Here is a 16,611-nt window from a genome sequence, read left to right as displayed (position 1 = left end):
GAAATCCACGCTCAAACGGTGTCAAGCTCCTTGTCATCAGCTAGTGGCGACACGGTGGTCATAGTGAAGGGGGAAAGGTCGAACCAAAAAGAAATAGGAAAGGTGGAAGAATGGCACAAGGAGATGCATACAGCGCCGGGCTAAACCCGCCTGGTGGTTTCTGGCAAGACGACTCAACGCCATCTCCGGTTTCCTCTTTCAATACCAGCAATCCCAACATCACAGCCACCTATCCGCATAGCAGCATTAAAGCACACGTACACTGCTCGGAATCCGGTGTTGGCCGACAAAAGTCCGACTCGATACAATTATTTCTTTGCGGCCAACGCCACCGCTTTTACATTGTCGATAATCACCATCGTGATGCTCTTGCACCCGAGCTTCTTCCATGCCAAGATGAGGCTGCTTGTGCTCTGGAGTTCTGTGATTTCAGGTCTGCTCACATTGGCGATGGCTTTCGGCCTAGGCAGCACTCGGGAATTACAAGGCAGCATCAGCATCGTGTGGTTATTTTTTAACTTCCTCTTGCTCCTTATTTTTCTCACCTGGCTAGTCACCAAGAAACTGCAGAATCTATGTCATAATAAACTTGATTCCTAAGATGACGTGGCATCCAATTAGCATTCTAGTTGGAGAGTAAAAGTCAAGACAACGTCAAAAAAAAGTAGAAGGCCAAAGGTCACAAGAGTCATCATGCGTTATAGAAGATTAAAAGTCAATGGAAATCTAAGAATCCAATTGAATCAATACAAGAAACAGGTCATGTTTTCAAATCTCAGCCTAGTCAAATAATGTCGGTTCAGGGTGGCCCGAAGTAATTTCAAAAAGGGATCTACCAATCCATTTCCAGCCCTAATTTTAGCTGTAGGCTGTGGAACTTAGCTACGTACACCATGACACTTCTCAAGAACCAGTCCAGCCGTCTCGACCACGAGTACAGCCGTGCACGACAGTAGCCAAGGGCTACAGGCCTCACATTCTTCCCACAGCAGGAGACGACTCTGAAGACTAAAACCTCCCTCTGTAGCTCTCTCTTCCCGGATTAACATCACCACCTTTCACCCTACTGGATACTTTGGTTGGTCGGGCAGCTTTGATGGCTGGAACTTGATACAGTGCCAAAAGAGAGGCTAAAGAGTTAAGGTTAAGAGCAAGAGTAGTTCAAACAAATCAAATTAACTCACTGGTCCTTACATCCAAGAAGCCAACCATTAGAAAGAAGACGCAGAATAAGCACCGCAGCTGTGATAGATACTTCAGCCCTCAAGAATTATGCCCACAATTTATTTATTTATTTTTTGTCAAATGAGGCTTGATTTGCAATTAAACAAGTTTAGGATTGGAACCGGTTTTCTTAGGCAACCACAGGAACGATCCCAACTGTAGCTAGTACTGCAAAATCAACGCTAGTCCAAGTTCTAATTGATCAAACAAATTGGAGCTAAATGATCACCCTGCATAGCTCCTGACCAAGAGGAGGTGAGGTGAATCAAGTAGCAGTGTTCTGCACCCACATCTTCCAGCTCCATTAAATGTACTTCGATCCAAACGATGAAGTCAATCTATTATAAAATGGCTGCACTTTAGGTCTTCATCCAGTTAGCAAGTAAAAAACAAGGTGGTGATGGATGCACAGATCAACGTTTTTTAAGGTAATGGAACTAAGCATTACTCATTTCGCCATTCACATCCAAGCAGCAGCAGCAGCAAAATGAAAGAATATCCTTAAATTAAATTTGGGTACCCTTGCTTAAATATAATATAGCTTGTAAGAACTAAGAAACTTTACAGGACAGTATATTTCAAGATATTTTTTTTTTCCCTTTCAGCAATTGCAGTTTAGGTGGTGGTATGCCAAATTCACCCAACCTATCCAAGTATATGCACCAAAATTCCAGTCTATCAGTACCTATAGATCAGTCTACTGGAGTTTTCCTAATGCTAGTATCTACATCATCTTATATACAAAACCAAATAGCCAGAAGCGAAAAGGTAGGTGCTTACGACCACTTGGGTCTTTTCTGAGACGTTTGGCTGCCATTCACACCTTCACTGCACCTCTTAATCATAAAATTACTATTGCTATTAGGGGTGATCTCTAGTACTCCATTGGCCTCTTCTGGGTCATTATACCTACGAATGTTTGTCACAATAGCATATATGGTGACTTCAGACCTGGGATTGACCTTTCTCTCCAAAACAGCATGCTGCCCACAATGAGACTCCTTGTCTGCTGCATCCCTGAGCTCGCGAAGGACTTCATTTTTCTCAAGAACTAAATTGTCTTTTGTAACCTGCACAGCATAAAGTGTTCACATCTTCAATTTAAATTCTGTTTGCACTTCTTTTTTTTTTTTTTTGCATTTTCTTTCCAAGACAATAATTAGTTTAACAACCATGTTGAAGTTCCACAAAAATATGAAAAACAAATACAAATTTAGAAGCATAATTCTTAATTCGAGATGTGTAGCCCAAACTAAAGGGCAGTATAAAATAACTCAGGCCCATATTTTACTGCTTCTATCAATACAAAAATATAAGAAACAGTTTAGTTTTAACTTCTTGTTTTCCAGTAGTTTTAGTTCTAACTTATTCAAGGTTTTGACATTCATCGTTTCCTGAATTCAACATGTGGAAGCACTTGGTTCCTAAAATGAAAAAGCTGGCCCCAGAAACCAGCAAGGTGAGACTAGAAATATCTCTGCATCTTTCTCAGATTCTATATTTCCTATAAGGTGCTTTGATTATACTCCAGAGGTATGTAATTATCATCATTATCAAAGATAAGGATAACATACATGTCAGAGACATTTTATGTTTAAAAGCGATCCCACAGAATTAGTATAAAGATCTGAAAACCAGTTTATATGCTATTATATATAAACCAAAAGAAAAAGGAGGTTCCTAAAGCACAAGCAAAATTGTCAATTTTTCAGTCTAAAATTCAATTAAAACAATATTATTAAAAAATATTTCCATGGCATTTTAAAAAAGGAGCACACAAGGACATTGAACCAAGTCCAATAATACTTAATAGACATTAACTCTCTAATGGTCCATTAGTATGGCATCTTGTCAAATAGGTGGATCTAAACAAGATCATTATAACAGAAATTTCATTGTAGGTCAATGTGTTTAGACTGCTGACACATAAAAATGGAAAGCAAGCATTTCAATAAAAATACTTGAGAGTACATCGGTTGAATGATACAAGAGATTACTCAATAGATGCTACAATAAGTCAGAAGAGTAACAAATCAACCATAATTATTTTAGCCTTTCTAATTCAAAGGAGCACCAAACAGAAGTGAAAATGTAAATTAGCAAAGAACATCTAACGGACTAACCTATATTTCTCACCTGAAAATTGATGGGCCACTCAATTGTAGTACATAGACAGCTGCAACCATCACTAAAGTTGAATGTCAACAGCATTTTGAATGGTCTTTTCCTCAATGTCTCTCTACAATATAAACAATAGGTCAAGAAAATATATCTTAATGGATCAAAAAGATTCTATACAAAACCTGAGCAAGAAACTAAGTTGTCCACTGAATGAACTTATTCAAGAAACCTTTTCAAATAAAAAGGCTGCTCGTGTAGGAAAGCAGTCTTCAAGTCTGGTCTCTCAGGAAAGGAAACCTTACAGAAATTAAGTTGATGTCAGGGTCTAATGGTCAAAATTATGCAAGACTAAGAAACCATGTATTTTTATGACAACAATCAAAATGCTAATTGCATAACCATTTAAACAAGGAAATTCAGCAGCCAACAATTTGGTAAAACAAAAGCAATAGGAAACTAGTTATACTATTAAGCTATTGAAGGTTCATAGACAGTAAACAGAAAGGTAAACAACATCCATAAACAGAAAGGTAAACAAAAGCAATAGGAAACTAGTCATACTATTAAGCTATTGAAGGTTCATAGACAGTAAACAGTTTGTTTTCTCCCAAGGATAATGGTAGTAACAGGATATGATTTGGTGAATATGCATGTCCATGTTTGCAAGGTCAATGCAGGTGCCAAAACATGCATAATGTACTAAAATATTATGGCATTCACATGATAGTCTATTTCATGCTAAAACATCCATGCTTGTCCACATACACCCCTATGTTGTCATATCCAGATACTGGGAAACTACTGCATCAGCCCACTCATCTCTGGAGTCAGAAAATACATTATTGTCCATGTCGATCATATTGCAGCTCGTTGATGTAAAGAGAAACCCACAAACCCGACATTTTACTCTAATCATCAAAAATACAACCAATATGATATCAGTAAAGAGCCATGGACAGAAAACCCTAAAGAAATGCAAGAAACCAGCAACAATTAGTTTTTCTTGGCATTCAAATCACTTGCTCTGGCAACAATTCAGCAAAATGCACAGCCAAAAACCATTCAGAGAAATATATTTGCACAGGGATGATGGAACAGTCAGAACATGTGATTGAGAACTTGGGATATATTGAAAAACATCAGAGAGTTTTGATCCTTGATTTTAAGTACCAAAACATACTGACTGTACCAAACAAGTGAAGGATCGATAATTGGAACGCCATTCGTACCGGTGCAAGAAAAAAAAAACCAAAAGAGAATTCATGCCAGCTTTGGTATCGGAACGAACAATCAATGTGTCAGTAAGGTAGAGTATGTACTAGTACCATCCCAGTCTGGTATACGACCTATACAGGTATTGGTACCAAGATTTTAAATCTTGGATTTGATACTTTAAAATATATAGAACAAGTGTTGGATGCATTGTAATGATGCAATCGTCCAAAAAATTAGGCAAAACTAAGGTCAGAGGAACCAGTATCAGGCACCGTACCGGTTCTCTAGCGGGACGAGTTGGTATGAACCATGTCAGGTCCTTACCGAGAGAGGGCATGCTGCCGGAGCCGGAGAAGGAGAGAAAAAGAGAGAGAGTGGAGGAGGAAGGGAGAAGGAGAGGCAGCAGACGCTGACGGAGGGGGGGGATGCGGAGGCCGCAGCCTTGCCGACTTCACTTAAAAATTCTGAAATTAATTAGCCACGGCCGAATCCCTATTTCATTCGAAACAGAAAAACCGGCCGCAGCCTCAACCCCAGCGGCCTTCCCCGCCTCTCCTTCTCCCTCCCTCCCTCGCTCGCTCTCTCTTTCTCTTCTCCTTCTCCGGTAGCGTGCCAAACCCAAACCGTACCGGTGAGCCACCAGTACAGCTCAGAACGGGTGGAACCGCCCGAGTCGGGATGGTTCCACCGACCATAGACAAAACCCAATGCATAAGATTACAATTAGCCAAACCCTTTCATTTAAAATGTAAATGACATAAGGCAATAAATAAGTGTAAACAACACAAAATTACATCATTACAAACGTTTCAAAAAAAAAAAACATATCATTCCAACTTGCTCAGCTTGCTTTGTCAACAACTTCTTGAAGTTCAAAGCATTCATGGTATTATGGTGTCATCTCTAGCACCTTCATTCTTTCAGCATCTCAAGTTCTCAACTCCAGCTCACATCAAACGATGCTGATTCATCAATGATGTCATTACTTGTTGATCCATCAGAGCAAGGAATTTCAAAATTTTTAACTCATCGTACAACATAGCACAAGTCCCCTGCCTCCTAGTAAACAACTAAAAATAGAATATATTATTTACTTTTTCTTGCTTCTTATGCATAGATAGAATGCTGTGATCAACATAAACTTACACATTACTCAAAATTTTCTTTAACAACATAACCGCTATCATTCCATTTGATCTGTCGGTCAATCATGACTAGAGCAAGCAAATATAAGATCTACTAACAATTTATTGACAATCAGACTAACATGGATACAACATCTCGAGTTCATCTGACCACCATTCAACTTTTATGTTTTCAAGGAAATCATAAGCCCTACAGAGAGTTTGATCTTGCATGATTAGTTGCATAGTCCAGCTTTTCTTCACTCTTTCACGAGAATGGTGCAATACTACAATGGTAGTTTCTCCAAGCTGGACCTGCAGCAAACAATATGCCTTGGGAGTGGAAGGTGGTGGTATCCATGGGAACTAGCAACCCACTTGACCCTCGCAATAATTTTTCTTGCCAGTTTTTGATAGGCTCAGATTTCTCTATTAAATAGGTAGAAACTGAAAAAATGAAATTTTCAGATTTCAAATATCACGCATGCACACAAGGAGAAAAGTTTGCTGCAACTTAAGTTGTCTATATAAGTACAACACTACTTCCAAAACCTCACTTATCAGCAAGAATCAAAAGAAAAACGAAATGCACCTGGAGTCCAGAAAGTGCACTGACAACAAAGAAAAACCTAGCTAGCATTACAAGAATAAACAAATATAGATACATATATAAACACATATTTAATTATATAGGTATATAACACGTATGTTGCATGTAAATATGCATGTGTGTGCGCGTCTGTGTACAAGTTGTACAAATATGTACATTATTTCTACTTTTTACCTCAACTGACTTCAGAAATGGTAATGGGGCTCTCTGTCCATGTATGCTTGCAATTCTGAGGTTCCATTTAACATAAGTTTTCTCTGCATTTTCAATGAATAAAATTCTGAATAAAATAATAAAAACAAATTTGTCAGGTGAGGATCTCTCACCTTTCTTGATATAAATCAGGAAAAACCAAAAGTTTTTCAAGAAACCAACAAACATTCAGTAAAGTTGAAAGTTGAAGAATCACAGAACGAGATGTGCACAGAAAGGAATTTGCCAAAAAATTCTTACAAAAAAAAAAAAGGTTTGGGTGCATAGAAATTATCTGAGCATGACATGTCCAGGGAAGAAAGGAAAATTTGTTAAACATTCAGCATTTATTGATTTGTAACATATTTATAAACCCAATGATGCAACTTCAAGCAAATGTGGGATCATCAAGATTCATAATTGTTTTTGAAAGGATCCACAAAGTCAAATTGATGAAACATTAAATGAAAATAAATTATAACATATAAGAACAAGAATACATGTTTCTCATGCAAATTCCAGAAGAAGATACAGTAGGTAGACCATGAAAGGAAAAATGTAACCTAAACTCCTGTAGTACTGGCATATTTGTTAAGTGCAGATTTATTCATCCAGTAAATGCCTATAAATGGATTATATATTAGAGTCTGTATATAGGTTCTACAATACAATTTCCTCTGTATGGTGCCCAACTGATAAGATGAGTCCTTTAACAAATATATTTCACTTAATGTCACAATGACCTAGTGTATACAATCAATATTTGCCACTCAAGTTTCATGGAATCACAGTTGTGCATCACCATCTCATGACCTTCAAAGATTGAAGATTGTTTGAGACTAGTAGTCCACATCATTCATACAAGTAGACTCGTTAGCAGAACGCCTAACAACTAGTTTTTAAATATCAATCTGAATCATAAGATTTTAAGAGAGCAGTCCATTAGTGGTCTTCAATCATATATCTTTAAAGATCATTTACATTTACTTTATTATGGAGTCAATGAATGCTATAGGATGGCGAAGATCTGACGAGCCCCTATGAACGATCACTTCTTCACTTGTAACAAAGCTTGAGAAAACTATATGGAAGACCTTATCATCCAAAGTGCTTGAGGTGATCTTCCTCTCCTTGATTGCAATGTGCTCTTCACCCGCCTGATGAAACTTACAAGCTGGATATATTGATTAGGGAATTATCCATTTTCCTTTTGCTTGCTCAACCAATTTGCATAAGCTAACTTTTCTATGTTACTCTTGATCCTGAAAGCAACTTCTCGTCCCCTAATTTGTTCACCCAATTTCATCCCATTGGTTGCTAATTATATCTTCTTGAGTCTAACTAATTCTAAATATGGATTTCCTTTTTCTTTTAGTCTAACTTGAGAGCTTTGAAGCCTTCAATCCATGGTTTGCCAAACTAACCTGAAGAGCTTGGTTTGGGACATACTAACCTGAACCAGTATGCAACCAGTTCCGTTTGACCTCTCTGTTCAAGAACCGGCGAAAACCGGCCTGAACAACTCTGAACCGTGAGAAACCGCCCAATTCCACTTGGTTCAAAGCAATTCGGGTTGATTCTGGCCATTCCATAACCAAAAAAGGAGCAGGTTACAAGATGCCATTCTCATCTCTTCAAATTTGAAGGGAAGGATAGGTTTCGTCGGAAAAAACTCATACATTCTATCATAAGATAGGTCCATGATAAAAATTTAAAATCCTTGCACTAATTAAGAGGCATTGAAAAGAAGATCGCACTAATTATAATCAGTTTCTAAATTTGTAGAGAATGGCAGAATCCGACATGTAGATCTCGTATAGATCCCCATGAAAGAGGTTCTCTTCAGTTCATCTAGACAAGGGACTATTAAAACACACAACTACAAAATTTAACATTTAAATAAAAATCTTTCCTGCCATTAATAACCTTTTTTATAAGAAAGGATCGCCGAGTCGGTACTAGTAGGCATACCAGTCGGCCACCAAACCGGTTTGATACTGGTTCGGACTGGTTCGATACTGGCTCGGACCGGTTCGGACTGGTACCAAAATGGTAGCCTTAACACAACGCACCGTTGTGGCACCGAAGTCAGTGCAAACCGATTCGCACTGGTTCCTAGCCATACCGGACGGAATCGTCTAGTTCCGTCCGGCACACATCTAGTACTGGCCGGTTTAGGCCAGTTTAGGCCGGTTCCAGCCTAGTACCGCTGGGTTCCGACCTCATAAGGGCTGGAACCGTTTTTTAACGCCGAACTGGACCGGTCAGAGACCATACCAGTTCGGTACTTCTGACCGGACCGGTTCGGTATAGGCCGGTTCAGCATTTCTTGTTCATAAGCAATGTCATGCCCTTAAATAAAACAACTTACCACCATCTAAGCTTTGTGTTGCTTGATTCAACCATCAAAAAATGAACACTTTCCATGAATAATGATTGGAGAAGGCAAGCTCTTAGCATGTCCAAGAATATAATGCAACTTAGCCATAGCTTTTTGTCATTTAGGAACCTTAGAAGCCTTCTATAATGTTTAACTCGTGATGGGAATGGTTGCATAAATAAAATGAAAGCTTAAGAAAACCCTAAGATTGTTTGTTTAAAGTTTAAACCACTGTCTCTCTAGTATACTTTAATTGTAAATCGCATACCAAATATTAGAGAGAGACATAGAGAGGTGCAACCATAAGCCTATTAGCAAGATAATAACTAGACCTTTGGGTGTCTTGTCCACCTATATCGAAATAATGTAGCATATATAAATGCATGAAACGAAGGCAAAAATATTAGAGTTAAAAGAATGGGAGGATGTCAAAAGTCAAAAGCAAGAGTTCATGAAGAAGATAACGACTGAAAGAAAGATGTAGATGACTAAAACTAGTCACACAATGATATGCAAAGGTATATAGCAAATGTGTACAAAGAAAGAGAAACCATAAAAGGCTTGAAATTGCCTAAACTTGGTATCATATTTTTGATATCCAAATGCTCAACACTATATCAAGGATGAATAGTAGATTCGCTCAAAGTCAGTGACACCACAAGAGATTTTATAGTTTGTCTAATCACAGGATCATATTATTGATTTCTCATATGCTTGAGATTGTATAACAAGCGTTAGGAGAAAAAAATAGATGCAGAAGGTAGAAATGGGAGGATCACTGATAAATTTAGTTGGGAAAACCCTATACACACTGGGAAAGTAGTAGGATAAATTAGGTGAACTTCTCGTTAAAAATCGTGTCTTTCTTAAGTAACATGGAAATGTAGGATCAATAATGATACCAAGAAAAATTTAGTATATGATAGGTGGCTGCACACATTCTATGAATGCATGTTAGGGCAAAAGAGCTGTAATGAAGTGCATTGTCTATTTAATTATTACAAGTCAATGTTTAATTATTATAACTGCATCATTAAGCAATCATATAGTCTCTCGGATCAATATGAAATAAAATAATATTAAAACACCTTAAAATCATAATTTAAATATTTATAAACCTTAAATAACCTTAAGAACCAAAAACTTGAAAAAACAGAAAAAAGGAAAAAAAAGGAAACCAGCACTGAACTAATATGTATCTGCATACCAAATGTCTGTACCGTCCCCTATTTTGAGACTGCAACTTCATTCAATATTCTGGGTCCACTCTGTGTTTAGTATTTGGCATCTGTAATATCTTTATTGGTTCCTACGCACGAAATCTTTTTTCTTTGATTTTTGTTAATTTGCTAACATAAAATATTTTGAGACCTATGTTCTACTTGGTCATCCAATACTTTAGAACCTCTGTGCATATCCAAGTTCCCCCTGCTTGACAGCTTGTTCTCATTCATTATATCCCTTGCCATCCTTAGGAATCTGTAAAACCCATATTTGTTTCATTAAATTCGAATCTTCCATATAGCATCTGACTTATCAATATGCCCTCTGGCCCCACCTTCAGCTTCTTCAAGTTAATACAACAACACAAGCCTAGCAATTGTCTCATTTCTCAAGTTTGATATTCCTCCCTACTTCACAACTCATCAATTTGCCCTTAGCTCAGCTTGTTTGACTAGTATACTTGCACACACCCATTTCTTTTGAGGAAGACAAATTTTGAGGTCATAACTTTCCACATGTTTTCCTTTCTTGCCGTATTAGCCTTTGGATTTAATTAGTCATTCATAAACTTAAGCTACATTTTTCACTATTTCCTATTTATGGTAGCTCTAGGTAGATACTTAACATCATATGGTTATGGTTTCAAATTACAATTCTAAACCTCGTATGGTAGCTTATCTTGCTATATCAATTTTATCAACAAAGCTTCACTGCCTGATAAGTTTGCTAGCATTTACACCTTGATGCCAACTCTGTTCATCAATTATGTAAAGCAGCAGTTCCACATGGCTGACTATTCACTGAATAATGGACTTCCCTAACAGCAACTTTAATCACATCACTATTATCATTTATGCAAATTTTGGTTTCCTATTGCATCATAGCTTGTCTTTAGTAATGCTGCTAACTCAATCAACATCAATGACTTCCATCCGGCAGTTCCTGACAAGCATTATCTTGGTCATTTGTCTATGGATTTTGATCATCATCTTAAATTTAGCCAACACGATGGCATGTTTCTATTCAATCTTTCTCAAGACTGTCATTGCACTCCCTCTATCAATCGCTTACATTCTTATACAATATAATATGCCATAGAGTAAATTCATCATTATGCAATGGCATGTTTCTATTCAATCTTTCTCAAGACAGTCATTGCACTCCCTCTATCCTCTATCAATCTCTTACATTCTTATACACTATAATATGTCATAGAGTAAATTCATCATTGTGCAAATTCTTGGTTCATGCTACATCACAATATCATACCAATAAAATGAAGTGAGTCGTGGACATCAGAGAGAGTGAAATACAAGTTGTCTACATTGCATTGGATGTTACATGTAACTACAATGTTGGCTGCACATGTTAAGGCCATAGAATTATACAGTAATTTTCACCGAGAAAGTATATACAACTTGTGGTCAATTGCAGTTTTTATCAAAGTCCGCCGTAGTGGTATCAATTGCAGTTTTTATCAAAGTCCACCGTACCGATACCGGTCCATACCGGCCGGTACGGATCCCAATAAAAAGTTTTCAGTACCGGACCGGTCCCAGCCCGGACCGGTTCATACCGGCCGGTACGGGCCAGTACGGCGTACCCTGATTTTTATTAACCAGCATTCTTGAAACATTTGTAAAGCCGTCGACTTTTAGCCATATGATAATGATAAATCCTCAAACATAAGTTGAGCAAGGAACTAGAACATAAAAATAAAAGAGTTTAACCTTACTTTTTGGGGAATGAGAGAGACTGAGCTGGACAAAGTCAATGTGGATGTAAGGAGGAATCCGGAGATTAAGGAGGTGCATGGCACCTGCAATTACCTGTTCTGATTCATTCCATCATTAATAAAGCAACAAAATCCAAAAATAACCAAATATAAATGAAAATTTCAGCGATGTCTGTTGATCATCTTTTTTAATAGTAGGATAAATGAAAAGAGGGACAAAATTGAAAGTTTAATCTTTATAAAGTAAAAATGAAAGGGGAAAATATGGAAAATTCAGTCAAGATGTCATTCTTACGTGAATGCAACTTTTGCAGCGCATTGAAGCCAGCAACTTCCATAATGTCAGGCAGACGATTTTGCCCTCCTCATTCCTCTACCATTAGATGAGCAGACCAACATAAAAAACAACTAAAACCAATATCTTGCAGCCACTCAGCTTGGCACGGACCCACAGGACAGATCGACATATGGAGTGTGGCAATAAGTTGGTGTAGTTGAACAATGATAAAATAGCAGGAACAATCGTGGGAGATTTGGGAGGAGGGAAGAGAAAGAAGAGGGAGCAGTGATATGGCGAATTATTTCCTATGTCGCTTTGACTTAACTCAAAAAGAAATGGAAAGCTTTTTCTAATTACTTTCCTACAATCGATAGATTCGTTCGACACCTCAGGTGCGGCATCCAACTTCTGACACCTTCAGTGCGGTTCTCCACGTTTGACAACTCTGACATCAATGGTTCTCCCTCAAGTGCACCACCAAGTGCCCCCATTGACTACAACTACCAAAACCTTGGTGGCCACCTCCCCAACCAATCTACTAGGATGGAGGAATTGGGGAGGGGGTTTGTTAGTGGTGATGAAGGCAAAATGCTAGCAGTGAAGGAAGAGGGAAGCAGGGTGAGGGCGAGGAAGAGGTAAAGATGGTACTGGGAGAAGTGATGGGAATACATGGCACATGGAGAGGAAGGGGAAGGAAGAGGAGCACTAGTAGGAGGAATCTTTTATTCTTTTGCTTTAATTTGTCTTATCTGGGAAAGGCAATCCAGCTAATCTGTGCACTAGCAGAGTGGTAAAAAAAAAAGTATATTGATATGCTCGGTGGTGCATGCACCAAGCTGAGCAATCTACAAATCTCGGTTTTAGTTGTTCCTGATGTTAATCTACTCATCCATCATAAAATAAATGAACTGTGGAGGCATAAAATATCCATTCGATGGTACAACTCCCAGGCATAAATGCCCCATGAAAAATGCCATTTGCTGCAGAATGGCAAATTTACTGAATTTTCCTGTAACTTTTCTTTTACTATATCTTTTCTTTTATGTTCTGGTATACTCCTTTAATATATGCTTTAGAAAAACTCATATAGCAACTGCAATATGCTCCTGACACCCAAGCTACCAGGAGATGATAGAGATTAATGTCTTCCATATTAGTGAATAGTGACAGCATGTTAGATCTCTGTCAATTTAAAGTTTTAACATAATATGTTTCAAACAATGAGGCAAACCTCATAAGCACTAAATAATTGTTTTCTAAGTAAAAGCATTGCCATATAAATGAGTACTGACAATTGGCAGCCGCTATGTTTACTCTTGACTTGCTTTAAGTGCAGATGGTTATATCCACAAAGGAGAGGTGCATTTGGATTTCTCAAACAACGACCTAACTACTGTAGATTGACTTTGTTGGCCAGAAATCCTATTTTAGCTCTATCTGATTATGGCAGTCGGAAAATTTGCATTAACATACTCAAGGATTCTTTTGCCATCTACAATTGCACACTAATTAAACCAGATGAATGATCTAATTTTTGTTACTCTTTGACATGAGCATTTAAATATGGGTAAGCATAGGTAGACTTCCTCAAGCATGCACTTAAATGTTTTCAACTATATAATGCAGCAAAATGATATTTTGAAGTGCATGGTTTCAAAAACTGCCAAAATGGGATGGTACAACTGGCATTGTATCATTTCAGCGCTAAATTGGCATTGGTGTAAGTGTTGGGATGCTGAAACAGCTGTATTGGTAGTTACCAACTGTACTAATCTATACCAGTCCATACCAATATATATAGGCAATATCGTACCGACCGTACTTGTCAATATCGAGAAGTTTTTAATTTTTCTGAAGGTGACAGTTTCAGTATGTACCATCCACATCAGTACCATATTGATATCGTACTGTTCCAATGGAAAAACAGTACGGAGTTAAAACCTTGCTAAAGTGCATTCTCTTATAAAAGTATAAAATTTGCCAAACAAAATAACAATAAATAGCCTGCATTAGGAGAGACACAGAGCTCAGAGAAAAAGATAGCCAAAGAGATTCTTTATAATCATAAAACTACATACCTTATCTACTAGCCCATGGATAACCAAACTAGCCTTTTTGTCCTTTGGCGTTGGCTGCAAAAATTCAAATACAATACCTAAGACTGGTTGGGAAATTTTACATTAACAAATACAATTTTCTCATTAATCTAGGGCTTAAAAAATTTGGATTAAAATGTCGATGAACTAAACACAGAAATGAATATATTTTTTCTTGTAGCCTTTAATTTTCTTGAGTGGATGTAGGATAATCAACTCAGAGGAAAAATAATATAGAGCAAGCAAGCTAGTAAAATTCTCTCAGCTAAAATTCTTTAAGACGTCTTCTAATCAAACTTTGCTTGAAGATATATTCTTTGTATATTTGACAGCAGCTTGCAGCTTTCCCCATATTTCAAATTTCTTATATTTCCTAACAATATCCTCCATAAAGTTCCCCTACTTCCTACGTAATTTTATTTAACTCTTTGATAAACTCTGCGACTCATCCACAAATGTTCCCTTCATCTTGAACCACAATTTTTGACAATACGTAATTAAAATTTCAATCTTGTAACATGAAGTCAGGGAACATGTTTAGTAATAATTACAAATGCAATTTGGAACAAGTGTAATGGAGGAATACAAAGGTGCACAGCGTGAGGATGAGATGGTAAAGAAGCAGTTGAGATAATCAAATTATCTGCAACAATGCAAACAAAGAAACAAGAACCTTGATGAAGAAAGAGCTAGGATTTGCTCAAAGGATTTGGAAAGAAGGGTAGATCAGATAGTATGCCAAATCGGCTCATCTTATAATCTGTACTAATGAGATTATCATAATAGTCCACATCAAGTTATGCCATGCCATACCGAACCAAGTAGTATGTAGCGTATGTTACCATATCGGTTTAGTACCAATACACACTACGTCGCGCGCACGCGCGGCGGGGGGGGGGCACTCGGTACACTGAACCGGCTCCGTTTCGGGCATACCAACATAGTAACAGGGTGGCGCCGATACAGACTCCGGTATCGAGATGGCGTACCTTAGTCCACATTATGTGAAAACATCTTTCCTATTTGTCAAATTGTGTTCTTGCTTGTGAATGATCATTTAGCTCTCAAAGAGAGAGAGAGAGAGAGAGAGAGAAGACCATTTAGCTATCTAACAAAAGCCAAATGAACAACAGTCACTAGTGCAAGCGTTTGAGCGCCCACATCAACGAATGAGGAGAAAAAGGAGATGCAACTAGAATAGGTACAAAAATTAAAACCAAATGCATATAATACATTCAGTATTTAATAGAATTAAAGATGAAGCTTCAAAAAACTATCAACCCATGACATTGTAAATCAATGTGCTCTTAAAAAAAGAAAATGAAGGAACATAATCAGACTATCAGAGAAAACAAATACATGGATAAATCTACACACACACACAAGCGACTATCATCACTTGTGTGTATATATAATTATGATTTTTGACCATCATCACCACCCCTGTTCTAGCCTTCTGCCGCCAAAATTTTGTCAGCTATGTGCACTCAACTCTAGATGGAGAATGTTTCATGGAAGGCTGACCAGATATCTACAAATGGCTATAAAATTGGAGTCAGAACTCTAAGAATCAATATTAAATCCCTTGGTGAGGAAACTGCAGGCAAGGAAGGGGCCTGCAATGAAACCTAGTAAGGACAGCCGGTACGGAGACCTACCTTGCTGGTCAGATTTTAAGCTCATCCATCCTGGAAATTACCTTCCAAAATTTCCCTTTGCCTGAAGAATCTAGCCTAGAGGATAACAAAGTTCTACATAGAGAATTGTGCTCATCTCTAAGCCACAAATAATAAGCAAAAAGGCAATTTGAAACACTGTGATAGAATATTTGCATTTACATGCCAAAGCTTCATCTCATGTCAAATCCAAGCATGTTTAGAAATGTAGCCTCTCAAATTTCTTTAACATTGAAGTTTACTAAAGAAAATGCTGCCAATAAAGTTCAAAGATAAACACATGATATAGGCGACGAGATTATTTATATAAATCAAACAACTTATAAGATGATTCAGTTATGCTACACCTTGTAAGAAATCAATACACATTTTTTTTCTACATGTTTTGATGACCTACAGATGCAGATATATTGTATAGCCTTGACAAATTCACAAAAAGCAACTTCATCAAGTACATAATATCAGGGATGCACGTGCACTAGATGCACGACGAGCATGAGAAGGAGGATGGAACTGTTTATAAAAAGCAGCTTCCTGGATTGTGTATGCATAGGAACTCCTGCAATTATGGAATCATGTAGTCAAGAGCTTAAATTGCCCATTGGACGAAGCTCGATGATGATCAAGAACAATATCTAGCTGTCCAAAGCATTGAAGAAGCACATGAGTATCTAGCAAGGTTCGCCCACCAGTTGTGTACCACCCCATATTAAAAGTTCCGTACCATACCAATA

At 37.6% G+C, this 16,611-nt stretch overlaps 1 protein-coding gene across 4 annotated transcripts in view; it reads right to left on the bottom strand.

Annotated features, from left to right (window-relative positions):
* Window positions 1–1,712: 1,712 nt before the first annotated feature.
* Window positions 1,713–16,611, bottom strand: part of LOC120107391 (NAD-dependent protein deacetylase SRT1-like) — a 37,610-nt gene continuing 22,711 nt past the window's right edge. For 2 of the 4 annotated variants that reach the window (XM_039120657.1, XM_039120659.1), the window contains exons 9-14: window positions 14,184–14,237; window positions 11,821–11,919; window positions 6,469–6,549; window positions 3,575–3,642; window positions 3,361–3,463; window positions 1,713–2,294 (exon numbers count right to left, since the gene is read on the bottom strand). In XM_039120657.1, coding sequence (XP_038976585.1) covers window positions 2,001–2,294; window positions 3,361–3,463; window positions 3,575–3,642; window positions 6,469–6,549; window positions 11,821–11,919; window positions 14,184–14,237 — 699 coding nt within the window. In that variant the 3' untranslated portion in view covers window positions 1,713–2,000. Of the gene's footprint in view, window positions 2,295–3,360; window positions 3,464–3,574; window positions 3,643–6,468; window positions 6,552–11,820; window positions 11,920–14,183; window positions 14,238–16,611 lie in introns of all 4 variants that reach the window. The other 2 variants (XM_039120658.1, XM_039120660.1) reach the window with 1 other exon arrangement.

Source organism: Phoenix dactylifera, unplaced genomic scaffold, assembly GCF_009389715.1.
Source record: "Phoenix dactylifera cultivar Barhee BC4 unplaced genomic scaffold, palm_55x_up_171113_PBpolish2nd_filt_p 000848F, whole genome shotgun sequence".
In the NCBI taxonomy this organism is placed as follows: domain Eukaryota; kingdom Viridiplantae; phylum Streptophyta; class Magnoliopsida; order Arecales; family Arecaceae; genus Phoenix; species Phoenix dactylifera.
Note: the sequence above shows the minus strand (reverse complement) of the source record. Positions and strands in the feature narration are given on the sequence as shown.